General features: G+C 39.8%; 1 protein-coding gene across 2 annotated transcripts; it reads left to right on the top strand.

Moving 5' to 3' along the window:
- The first annotated feature begins 3632 nt into the window (after positions 1-3632).
- On the top strand, positions 3633-11430 carry LOC135261539 (guanine nucleotide-binding protein G(I)/G(S)/G(T) subunit beta-3-like). 2 transcript variants are annotated; one of them, XM_064347972.1, is made up of 9 exons: positions 3633-3840; positions 5979-6092; positions 6597-6742; positions 7519-7582; positions 8081-8243; positions 9001-9067; positions 9341-9542; positions 9898-10114; positions 10406-11430. In XM_064347972.1, the coding sequence occupies exons 2-9, from the start codon at positions 6036-6038 to the stop codon at positions 10510-10512; spliced, it is 1023 nt and encodes a 340-aa protein (XP_064204042.1). In that variant the 5' UTR covers positions 3633-3840; positions 5979-6035; the 3' UTR covers positions 10513-11430. The 2 variants fall into 2 exon arrangements, with proteins under 2 accessions (XP_064204042.1, XP_064204041.1); XM_064347971.1 differs by having other exon boundaries at positions 3633-3846.
- The last annotated feature ends 1493 nt before the right edge of the window (positions 11431-12923 follow it).

The raw sequence follows: 12923 nt of genomic DNA, 5'->3' as shown, positions 1-12923 counted from the left end.
ATGTTATGTAAAAGACAGTAATGTATTCCACTTATTCACTGTGTATATGTACAAAAAATAATACTGGGTCATTATCTGATCTAAAGGTTATTTTGTCTTATAACTGACTTATATGATATTTTATACCAAAAATAACATTTAAGTGTCAAAACTTCCCTAAAATTTGTTAGAAAAACATGAAAAGCATATGTATTTGTAGTATGCCACATAAAGTAGAATGGTTGCACATGTAATTGCACATTCAGGCACCTCTAACTGTGGGAACATTATGCTGGGGAAAACATTATTATGGATTAATAATGTATTGTCAAAAATGCTCTAGCTACAACAACAGGCAACTGAGATGGTGTCAGCAGGGTTGTTAATGACAAGAGTGATGACCATTGTCAGATTTCTCTAGGATGCATATGTTTCTGTCTCCTAAACTGCTCCAGGTACACCTGCTGGACATTGCCTTAGCCAAATAAACATCGGGACATCTGAACATCTGGAAAGGGGTAACAGTGTGCAAGCAAGTTCAGTGGTGACTCAGGGTTCTGTCCACCCCAACATGACGGTGAGGTGTGCCACAGGCAAGGAGAGATACCACCCGTATGACTTTGCTCCAGGACTGGTTCATTTGGGAAAGCATTGCTGTACAGGTTTCATGGCCTGTAACTGCTCAGTTCTATAGAACATATTGTATATTGTTTACTTTGCACAAAATAATGCCCTCACCTTTATCCTGTGGACCTGAACCACAACTACAAGTACCACAACCATACATGTCTGCATAGCTGAGTGCTGAGTGCGCAGCTTACAGCTGACTGGATGTTGGTGCAGGCTGGTGGCAATCAGTGATTGCAGCAAATGGTGTATACAAGGGAAACAGAAGTCCTTCATTGGAAAATTGGAGCCCTCCAATCACGTAACATTGTCTTTTTCTGATCATGGTTTTATTTACTAATCAGTTACAAATACCCTACCATTATCTGCAGTTCAGTTCTTCTGCCTGATAAAGCAGAAGTCAATAAATTGTACATAAGGAGTTCATAAGAGTTTATTAACCTTTATTAATGTTATCATTCAAATAAAGCATTTGGTGTGTTTCTACAAATGACTGAAGTTCATACATTAAATTCATACATTTAAATTAATTTTAATTTCAGTGAACGTTACACTTGATTTGACATTTTGGAATACATTAATAATGCAATCAAAGAGACATGCCAGCATTTTATGTCAGTGCAGTCCTGAATCATACTCAGCTACATTTTAACACCATGCTCGTTCTATTCCATGATGTCTCAAGGTTGCTGGTTTTTGTTGTGGGTCCATGTTTTTTGCAGCAATTTGTAGCTGTAGAGTTTCAGTAATTGTCACTTTTTAAACAAGGTATAAAATATATTTCACTTGAATATGAGATTCAAACATTTCTCTCAATATCTAGTCAATTTTAGATTTCTCATTAAATTTGGAAACTTTGGAAATGTCACAAATTATGATAGATAGATAGATAGATAGTTGTGCTGCAACAAATTAAATTCAAATGAGTATCCTGTGTTTGATGTTAATAGATTTGCTTTACAGCACCAGTCAAGTCTTCTGAATTCTGAAATATGGTTCGCTGAGAAGAAAAGAAAAAGAAAAAAACCTGTTGTGTGAGTACAAGTTGCACTTTGCATGTCATTTGATTAGGTGATAACAAATATATTTCTTATTTTAGATATCCTGAATGACATTATCTCCATCATCTTCAGAGCCCAGGCAGCCATGCTTAGTGACGATCATGTTGTCAACACTTGCCAAACCTCAAGGTATTTAATCACAGTGCAATTTGAAGAGCTCATCGCTCTTCCTGCATTGCATAATACAGTTACAGTTAAAAATTTAGCTGTTCTATTGTTAGCTATTAGAATTATAATATTCTGTGCATGGGGGATCTATAATATTGGTTTATTTAATTCTGTGCAGCTGAATGTTGAAGAAACAGAGCTAAGTAGCTTGATGTGAGCACCATAACGTACAGGAGCCTGATTGGCTAAGCACCATGTTTCCTTTCACTTGGTGCTTTCTCCTTGCTCGAGATCAAGTACTCACATGTAGATTTAATTACATGTTTTCAAAGAGAAATATTTACAAAGAGCTGACAGCAGACATTTAGTGTAAAAAGTATTTTTTAAATTGAATTTGCCTATAACTCCAGCACCTGCACAAAGACTAGGGTGTGTGTATGTATTTATTTATTTTTTTAGTTGTTTTTTTTCAATCTGATAGAGGACATTCAATGCAATTAGTATATGAACTAAAAATTATTATTAAAAATATTTTAGCATCTTGTAGTGACATTTTATTTGTGAACAGGTTATGTGCAAATTGTATTTTTATACTTTTTTTGTTTGTGGTGAATGAACATTTTATTTTCTGCCACATCTGTATCTGAAGGCACACAGGTGTATACAATGTTTTAACACGGTAAAAGCTCTCCTTTTTCACACATTATGGAATGGTTGCCCTTCTTTGAGGAGTGTTTTTCCGCATGATCATAATTTGAACAGTGTCTTCATGGTGGTTCTGCTCCACATTTTTAAAGGTGTTTCATGCACAGAGCACATGTGCCTACAGAGTGAGAGTCAGAGTCCAGCTAACCTGGCAATGGCAGGAACACCGTTTTGTGAAAAACACCCTGTCCTGATTTGACAGATTGAAATGTGCATAGGAGAGCCTGTGGGGCATTTCTCATTTCTGAAGATGAGTACAGGTGTGCTGAGTCTGGGCCTAGAGTTATATTTTTAAAGGCTGAACAGTGGAGTCATTCTGTGTACCTCCTTCATTAACACTTTGTCCATTTTCTCTTTTCTCCTTTTTCTCGTTCTCTCTGTGTCTGTGGTGACGTATGTCCATCTTTGGTTGTTCTAATTCCTTAATGAGATTGCAGATTCCCCCGGATATCCAATTAAATCCTGATTAACCGGGCTGAGCTAATTAACACTGACAAAATAATTCAACCCCTTCAACCTAAACCCCCTGAAGAAAAAAAACCCAAACACATTCACCTGCTCATCCAGCAAGAACCATGATATATTCAATGTCTCTGTATGAATCATTGCAGCAAATGTGATGATAATGCCTAAAACTATTTATAATTATCGAAGCAGTATTATTGTCAATAGTGGACCGCGGTGGCAATAATAAGGATGCTAATGAAGCTAATTAACAGTGACTGCTAGCATTAGAGGTCATCCATCTAGTCTTCTGGATGGCTTTCACTGGCTGTAAAAAAAACTATAAACTCCATGCAATTCTGCTCCCCACCTGGCTCACATATTTGCTTTCTTCTTCCATGCCACACACCTCCATCTCCTCCTGTCTTCTTCTGTATCTCCGAACCGACTACTGTTGCTGGATATTCTCATGTACTTCTCTCTTTTCATCCACCTCACATCTCTCCCTCCTCTACTCTGTCCTTTGCTTAACTTGCTCTTTTTGACCTCATGACCTGATTCCTCACTCAATCCATTTACCTTCATTCCCTTATGCTCTCTCTCTCTCTCTCTCTCTCTCTCCCTCTCCCTCTCTCTCTCTCTCTCTCTCTTCCTTTTTTCCTCTCTATTTCCATCTTAGATCTTATCCCTTCAGCCCTGATCTCTCTTCATCCCCTTCAATCCTCAGATGTTCCTTGGTCCTCAGAGACGAAGGTAGAGACAGAGAGAGTCTCGCAGGCACACATCAGTCAGTCTGTGGGAGAGGGTAAGAGTGAAAGAGTGAGAGAACAAGTCCTGGAATAAGGAGAAAAAGTTGGACCACAAAAAGGAAAGAGAAGAGAAATTCAGAAGAAAGTAAAATAATCCCCTAGCAAAGGTAAAGGTGAGTGGGTTTTTTTTTTTTTTTTGCACTTTTGTATGATTTGTGTTCCATCATAACAGTGTTCCACAATACTTTTCAAAGTTATTTCAGGAGTACCAGTAATTACAATTTGAAATAACATGAATTGCAACATTTTATAAACACTCTATGTTTTTAGAAATAGCAAGTCGCATGACAACACTATCAGATTGACACCTTGTGGAATGCTTGCGCTAATCAATATGCAAAACTAGTTGTAACTGACCAATTTTCTGCAAATGAACTGATTCATGTTAATTAAGAATTTGTACAATTATGATGAGAAAATATGGGTAATGTAGAAGTTCCAATAAAGTAATTTCTTAAATTCTGCCATATTTATTAATTGTAGAATTGGTTGCATGCCATTTTTTGGGTTAAAAGATTTAAATTACAGATAGTCATGAAACCAAGATGCAGACTAATTATGTTGTTCACAGTTGTACTTTAAAGCAATAAATTAGCATGGTTTTTGATGGCCACTATTGAAATGCATCCTTATACTAGGAAGTGTGTCAAATATGAGAAGCTTAACTTAAGAATTTATAGCTTAGACCTGATATCATTTTGACCAATAATGTAATGTATGACATTGCCATTATTAAGACAGTATCATACAATTTTAAGTTTTCCATTGAATACATTTCAGCAATACTGAACTAATATTTTGCTTTAATTTAATGGAAGCAAAAGTAATCATTTGCAATTGTAATTTAGCTTAGCTCAGAAGGCAGTGTTTGTCAGGAAGTATAAAGGTGAAAGCACAGTAAAGAATCAACATCCACATCATAGGAGACGATTCAGCAGGAGACAGGAAAAATGTATGAATTAAAAAGCATAAGTTAGAATTTTTGTATAAGCACCATCCCCACCTCCCCCTCCCTCTCTCCCTCCCTGATCCTGTCGTAAAAAGCAGTCAGTAATCGGATGACAGGGGATTTGACTCAAAGGGCTTCTCTTTAAAATCTCCTCCAGGGATTTAAGCACTGTAGCTCTCCACCCTTTGTCTTTGCTGGCTTTAATGCCCCCCAGTGTCCAATACACTCATACAATGTCCAACATGTTTAGTTGAGTACAACGAAAGGTATAACAATGATGGGCATTGCAGTAATTATTGTGGAAACGGTACAGTTCTGTCTGCTTAATTCTGTATTATGCAGTAAATATTAAATACAACAGAATTCCAAATGCCATGCAATAATGTCCTAAAATGTTGTTGTTAATCCGGTAATCATATTAATTGTGGTAGAGACCTCTTCACTATTTAGTATGGGGGGTCTAATTCACATCTGTTTATTTGCACATATAGGTAAAGAGGATTTGCTCGGCCAAAGACATTCACATGAATGCTGTGCATTTGTATTTATTGCTCTCTTACTCACTGTTCACAGTCTTCTGCAAATCCATTTGGTCTGCCTTGTCACCTGACATGCCATTTAGCACAGATAAATGTGGGGAAATCTGGGAATAGAGAGAGAGGTGACAGAAGGAGACATCATGTGTTACATATACACTATACACTATACATACATGCAATACAGGTCCTTAGCATGCCAAAACTCCAAGATGGCTGCAACTTTCAAGATGGCCACACATTTTCCTGCAACAAGGGCTGAACGGTCTACCATAGCCATATGCTTTAACCCGTTCCCTGAAATTTGCCCATGATAAAAACACTAGACTGATGTACATGCATAGATGGTTACTGTACATATCAGTGAAAACCCACCATCTTTGAAGACTGGGCATATACATGTGTGTGTATGTGTATGTCTGCAGGCAAGTCTGGATGTGTGTGTGTGAGTGCATGTGCTCATGTAATTAGTTTAAGATTATTTGTATGAGGCACTAAAGTGCATATGTGTGTAACTGTGTGTATGCACCCTTGCATATAAAAATGCATTGTTGACTGAATACATAGATTTCAGGTGTATGAGTGTACTGATGCCCCTATATGGGCAGGGAGCAGGAAGCTACATAATAATACTAAACATGTGTTAGACTTAATCCTGAAAATAAATGACAATTAAATATATGGATGTAATTAAAGATGGTAATTATAACACAAACTCAGTGTGTATTGGAAGTGAAGAGCTGTTTTATCTCTTACCTAGGCCTCTACCTGTTTGATCACACTCCTTCGTCAGTGACAGCACCTACCTGCCATAACCATGGGTGACTTGGAACAGTTGCGCAAGGAGATCAAAACCCTTAAAGATCAAATTGCAGTAAGTTAAATGAAGCATGAAGCAAAAACTTCCTCTTGTACTTCCTTCAGCACTGGGCAGAACAGTAATCATTGCATCATCATAACAGGCAAAACCAATCTCATTAATGTGCTATATTACATTACATTACAGGCATTTAGCAGATGCTCTTATCCAGATCGTCTTACACAACTATTAAAAGGTGTTAATATTAAAATTAACCATCATCTAAAAGCAAAAACACTGTCAAATTACATTATCAACAATTGGATGCTCAAGTAGTGTTTCAAGACTAACATTTTCCTGTCCATATTAATATGAAAATATAATTATCAGTAGAATACATGCATCAATAATAAGACTGGGATTATTCACTTCCTCCAAAGCAGTGGCTTCGTAAATGTTAAGATATTACACATCTCGAAGGCTGAAGGAGGTTTCCTGATCATTATTACCACTGAGCAGCATGTTTGTTGTTGTCGTCGGTGTCCAAATAACAGTGACTATTTCCCTTCCCACCACAAGTCGGCACGCAAGACTGCTGCGGACACAACCCTGGACTCCGTGGCGTCTGGGTCTCCAGATATTGGGCGCATCCAGCCAAAGACCAGGAAGACACTAAAGGGTCACCTGGCCAAAATCTATGGCATGCACTGGGCCACTGATTCCAGGTATGAGATCTCTATGTACTCCAAATAGGAAATGTCCACGCAGGGATTTACCTGATGTACATACGGTTTCTCCATCATATTCAGGGTAGACATTACTGATCCTGTATAGTAGTGCTGATCCTTTATCCAGGATCATTCATTTTTGGCTGGACCGCAACAGCGGGGCCAGCCCTACAAATGCGAATGTCTGTGACTGACTGAGTGAGTGACTGAGTGAGTGATGAAGTTTCACCATTGGTCGGCCGAGTTCTGAAGTCACACCATTGGTCAGCCGGATCACGTGTGTTAGGTCCAGCCATATACTAGGTTTTAACCTGGTCTGGTTAATCACTCCACTGGGTCATTTGTAAGGCTCCTTAAGAACAGCCCTGTTCTCGTGGCCTTCTGCTGATGAAATGCTGGAAACCTAGAAAAATCTGTAGCCCATAGAATCTGATTTTGTGGCCTGACCACAGTGCTCACAGGTCCATGCACCCCTGGACATCAGTTTGCATATGGGCACATTCATGGTCCAGACTCTTGACTCCTTCTCGCTCCCCATTTTTTTTCTCACTCTCACTCTCTGTCTCTCACTTATTCACTCACTTGCTCTCTTGCTCTATCCTTGCACACTTTCATACACATGTGAGCATGGAACAGTAATCGAATACTATCCTGTGGAAAATGTCCTGATCATAGGTTATGAAAATCAAAATGCACAGTCAGTTTGCCGCCATATTTTCCCTCTTTTCTTATCAGTCTCCCTCTTCCTCTTATTTCTTTTTTCTCTCACCCAGGTTAATGGTCAGTGCTTCCCAGGATGGCAAGCTCATTGTGTGGGATGCCCACACCTCCAACAAGGTAACATGAACACACTGAATTCAGTTTGCAAGTGAAATGCAGTGGGAGGAAATATATATGTACTTAAAAAATGTACTCATTTATAATAAAATATGATAATGCTTCTCTTGTTTTTAGATATCAAACAAGACATGACAAATGTTTGATTTAAACTTGACCTTTTATGAGAGAAATATTGTGAAATTCTATTGGTATTGAATATGAATGCAAACACAGATTCTTCTATCACCGACATCTTCAAAATGTTTGTGACAGAAGCCTAACCTAGTGACAGAATACCTTAATATGAGGAAAGGACAGATTTATTTGACCTTTTTTAAATTTACCTTCAGGAGAGTTTCTTTATTCTGTTTTTTAAATGTATTATTTAGCTAGTTTTAAACCAATGAAAAATGTCATAACTACTCACTTTATATGGATCTTTTTCCTCTCCACTCAGGAAGTAAGTGAAATACGCGACTGATTTGACCCCTCCCCTTTTCCGCACCCTCTCTGCAGTTGAATGCCATCCCCCTGAAGTCCTCATGGGTGATGACATGTGCTTTTGCACCCTCTGGAGAGCTGGTGGCCAGTGGGGGCTTGGACAACATGTGCACGATCTACAACCTGAAGGGCAAAGATGGCAACGTCAGAGTGATGAAAGAGCTGGATGCCCACTCAGGTATGTGAATCAAGAGCGGAAGCTGGGAGGGCTCTTTGCTTTCTATCAGCTCCCGCAGTTCAGCAGTCGGCAGCAGCTGTAGTTCAGTTACACAGGCTTTGGTTAGTTTTAGTTCTGCCTACGTGCTCCCAGCTGAGTCACAGCTGAGTTGTTATCCTCATGCTGTCAAATTATACAGTTCTTCACTGAATAGCTAACACGCTGAGTCAAGTAGTGGTAGGCAGTTAGATTTTTTTTCTTTGGATTGATTAATTAATTCCAGCTTGATGGAAGGACAAATTGTTTGTAAGTTCATTTGAGTTTGATCACTTGGGCACAGACATCAAGAGAAATAACAATGTCTAGGTGCAATAGACATGTTGACATGTAAAATATCCTGTCCTGCTCCTATTTTATCCTGCCATTTCACACAATGGTAAGCTGTTTAAAGTTACATATAAAGCAATTAATATACTCAACACAACCATGTTTCCCATCCTCTAAAGTCATCTGAATCTCGTTCTTTAACTGAAGGGGTTTATACCCTGCCACTGTCTGAATTAGTATCTCTGAAAATGATGGTGTGCAACTCACCAAGTGCCTCTTATGCAAACAAGCTGGAAGCAATAAAAGAAGCAATAAAATCTAGCTAGATTACTAGGCTTCAGCAGAGGCCAGTTTTCTACTTCATGCTGCTTCAGTGCCGTCGGGTTAGGCAGCTCCTGTCAAAAATCTTCAGCGGTTGAAGTCACTCAGCCTTGTCTTTGTGTACATCCAGGTTACCTCTCCTGTTGCCGCTTCTTGAATGACAATGAAATCATCACCAGCTCCGGTGACACCACTTGGTAATCCTCTTCCTTCTCATTACGTTACATTTATTTGACAGACGCTTTTATCCAAAGCGACGTACTGAAGGTCATTGGAACTACAAAACACAGGTCCGATAAGGTACAATACTCGTTTGATAATAGTTATTCATAGCCATGAACACAGTCACATCTGTACAGCCGCACACTCACAGACACTATGGCTGCTTTTATCAGTGGGGCTGTGTCTGTCTGTAGCACTGCTGTGCCCTGCGTCTTGTGCTCCTGACCCTGCCTCTCTCACCCCACCAGTGCCCTGTGGGACATTGAGACCGGCAAGCAGAAGACAGTCTTCGTGAACCACCTGGGGGATTGCATGTCCCTGGCCTTGAGCCCAGACATGAACACATTCATCTCCGGAGCCTGCGACAGCCTGGCCAAGCTGTGGGACATCAGGGATGGAACCTGCAAGCAGACCTTCGATGGCCACACCAGCGACATCAACGCCATTGCAGTAAGACACACAAACACGCAGACACATAGACACAAACGCACGCACAGTCATGCAAGCACGCGCGCTAAGATATTTCTGCACATATATGCATACGTGCTTACCGGACCTGAACGTGATACACAGTTCAACTCTTATGCACAATTCTTTGTGTGCACATGCACAGATGACTGCACTAACTAACACTTAACATTTGGGCAGGATTGGGTTTATGCAGCATACAGGCAGACTGCTGTATCTCATGTCTGAGGTTCAGAATTGGCAGTGCTCAGCATGGCGTTTACCTCCTATTGCTATGAAATGCATGGCAGAGCCTGTTTTCTCACCGCCCTCCCGCTCTCCCCCCTTCCCTCGCCAGTTCTTCCCCACCGGCACCGCGGTGGTCACGGGCTCTGACGACTGCACCTGCAAGACGTACGATCTGCGCGCCGACCAGGAGCTGACCACCTACAAGTCCAGCAGCATCAACTGCGGCGTCACTTCGCTGGCCCTGTCCGTCTCCGGCCGCCTGATCTTGGCCGGGTACGATGACTTCAACTGCAACATCTGGGATACCTTCAAGGGAGAGAAAGTTGGTGAGTAAGATGGGTGAGGGACTCGGAAGAGTGCTTGGTAATGGACAGGGGCATAGAGGTTGTGGACACGAGGTGAGTGAGAGAAAGAAATGGGCGTGGCATGAGAAAGGAGAAGGGGCAAATGGAGAGACGGTAAATGGGTGTGGCTAATGGGGTGGGGTCATGTAGGTGTGCAGTTCATTGGATGAGCATAGGTAGTTGTAAAATGACATATTGACTTATTGTTTTTTTTGTCAGAGTGCAATAGTGTGTTAAAGCATAACTATCTTCTCTTCCTCCCTTCTCAAACAGGAGTGTTGTCTGGTCATGACAACAGAGTGAGTTGCACAGGAGTGCCCCCTGATGGTATGTGCGTCTGCACAGGATCCTGGGATAGCTTCCTGAAGATCTGGAATTGAGTTGGTCCTCCAGAAATGAAGTGAGGATGAGAGAGATAGAGCAAGAAAGAGAAAGAGAGGGAAGGGATCAAGGTAATGGAGAAAATGAAACATGTCCAGAGAAGTCCTTCTGAAGAAGCAGAATTGGACTCCTTAGAAAATATTAATTGCATCTGAAACAGCACAAAGATGCATTATACACCAAGGTTACATTGCTAAGAACACCAATATTTCACCAAGGACCATGGAAAATAGTGATAAGTAATATGTTAAACATGATAAATATGCTCTTATTGTATTTATGTAAAAATATTATTTTGTTGATAGGTTTTTGACAAAACTGAGTGAAAGCATACATACATACAGAATCAAAATGAGATTTAGCACTACTGGTTTTGTCTTTTTTGTCTTTAAGATCTTGGATTGCGATTTAAGATTCTACCCTCCCAGTAGCTAAGTGGTGCTATATTTGTTTGTATATTTTTAGTAGATTAATTAGGATGCAGAACTGATGTACAGTACCATTTCACCATGTATCCACTGGTGGGTGTGCATATGGTATACTCACTCTTTCAAAATCATTCTTTAAAAAAAAAAAGATGAGGCTAGAAGTGACTTTTTCCCACTGTGGTTGGAATAATGCCTCATACAGCTACATCTATTGAGTGAATACTGGTGCTGTTACATTGTCTGACGTTGTGTGCAGTGCAAAGCAATACACTATAGCACATTGCATTGTAGCTCTTTTTTCCTTCAAGCAGCTACACTGTACTGTTCTGGGTAATGTACTGTAAGGAAATGAAATGTATGTCTTGCATAATAACCACAAATGTATGAAACACACCCCCTAAATGCTACTTTTCACATCTCCAGGCTGATTGTTAATAAAAATGGTTGATTGAAAATACATTTCTAATAAACATAGAATTCTGCAATGAATTGTCTGCATTTATGTGTGAGCTAAATTTCCGTGTCACCAAAAAATAGACCACAGACAGTATTGCCTAAATGCAAAAATCCTTGATCATCACTCCTACTCTGCAATGTTTTATGAATATGGCACCAAGTCTTCTGTTCGTTATTATTTTCATTTAAAATAAAGTTATATTCTGAATCTGTAGCACACAGTGGCTCTTTGTAGCAACCTCCTGTGGGGTTGTGGGTTGGGGGTCAGATGTCAAAGGTCAGAATAGGAAAGGTACCAGTGCAGAGGTGCATTTCATTCAGTTCCTTTATAATTCACCTCTGATGGTTGCAGTTATTTGTTCAGTGGCGAGCACACCATAATTTGAAGTCCAGTACTCCAGCTCTTCCTCAGTTCACCTGCTCACAAGAGAGATGGCATCAGCGCTTCAGAATATCCCTAGAACTACTGTTTTTCTAAGCAGAAGGTACTTCCATTTGGGGTAAAATATCCAAGTCAGCTGAAGATATGTGACGTAGTGGCCAGAAAATCATTCAAAGTAACGCCATAATCACCACAAAAGACCACGACAGAGCTGATCGACTCTCTAATGATGAGTCATGACCCCACCCTTGTCCTTGATATTATTTGCATGAATGTGAGATTCTCTGTGTGTATTAAATTCCAAACATTCAAAATATTTACAGAATGTCAGAAACAGAGATTACAGACAACAGTTCACCATAGTTTATTTGATTATTTAATTGTAACATGATACCATCAGCTTGTGTATGGCAATATACAAACAGCATATACACATCATTCAAATGTTTTTGTATCAGTACAATGGCTCAATATAATAATTTCTCACAATCATTGTATAATGAGTTTTTTTTTTCATGGGTACTATATAATTATCATAGTTATATTAATACATTATTAATGCAACTGTTTCAGTTTCATATTACATTGAAAAAACACAGGCTTCATTTCGTGACAAGTCATCACTGTACACAATAACGCACAGACAGACACCTAGGTAAACAGGAAGAGGTGAAAGGAAGCAGAAGGAGGAGCCGATAATTACATGGACAACACAAAGGGTGCAAAACATCGGAAAGTGTGAACAGAGAGAAGAACTGGTGAAAAGGGGGGAAGGAGAAAGACCGGCTGGAAATGTCAGGGATTAAGAAAGCCGTGGAAGAGGGAAACAAAGGAGCAAGGTAGAGACACTATTAAATCACAACAATGTGCCCTTCAGTTCACGGAAGTCCAAATGCTTACATACAAACTAACTGACACTAAGCAAGCTTGCCGTAATCATAACTATTACTACTATTGTTGTTGCCATAACCAACAGCACAGGTGAATGTTGAAATCAGGGAGAAAGGTAGAGTTGATGTTAATACTGAATATTTCTTTCCCCTTTTATGGGAGAAAGAAAGAAAGAGAGAGAGAGAGCGCCACCTCTGTCTACATAGGCACAGTGGGAGAACTGCAGCTCGTCAAAATAATAGTAATAATACTG

The sequence above is a fragment of the Anguilla rostrata genome, chromosome 8 (genome assembly GCF_018555375.3).
Source record: "Anguilla rostrata isolate EN2019 chromosome 8, ASM1855537v3, whole genome shotgun sequence".
Taxonomy (NCBI): Eukaryota; Metazoa; Chordata; class Actinopteri; order Anguilliformes; family Anguillidae; genus Anguilla; species Anguilla rostrata.
The sequence above is the reverse complement of the archived record's forward strand: the minus strand, read 5'-3'. Positions and strand labels throughout refer to the sequence as shown.

Coding starts and splice junctions, on each gene's coding strand:
- LOC135261539 (XM_064347972.1), top strand. CDS start 6,036: ATGGGTGACTTGGAACAGTTGCGCAAGGAGATCAAAACCCTTAAAGAT. Junction 6,743..7,518: donor CACTGGGCCACTGATTCCAG/GTATGAGATCTC, acceptor TCTCTCACCCAG/GTTAATGGTCAGTGCTTCCC. Junction 9,543..9,897: donor GCGACATCAACGCCATTGCA/GTAAGACACACA, acceptor TTCCCTCGCCAG/TTCTTCCCCACCGGCACCGC.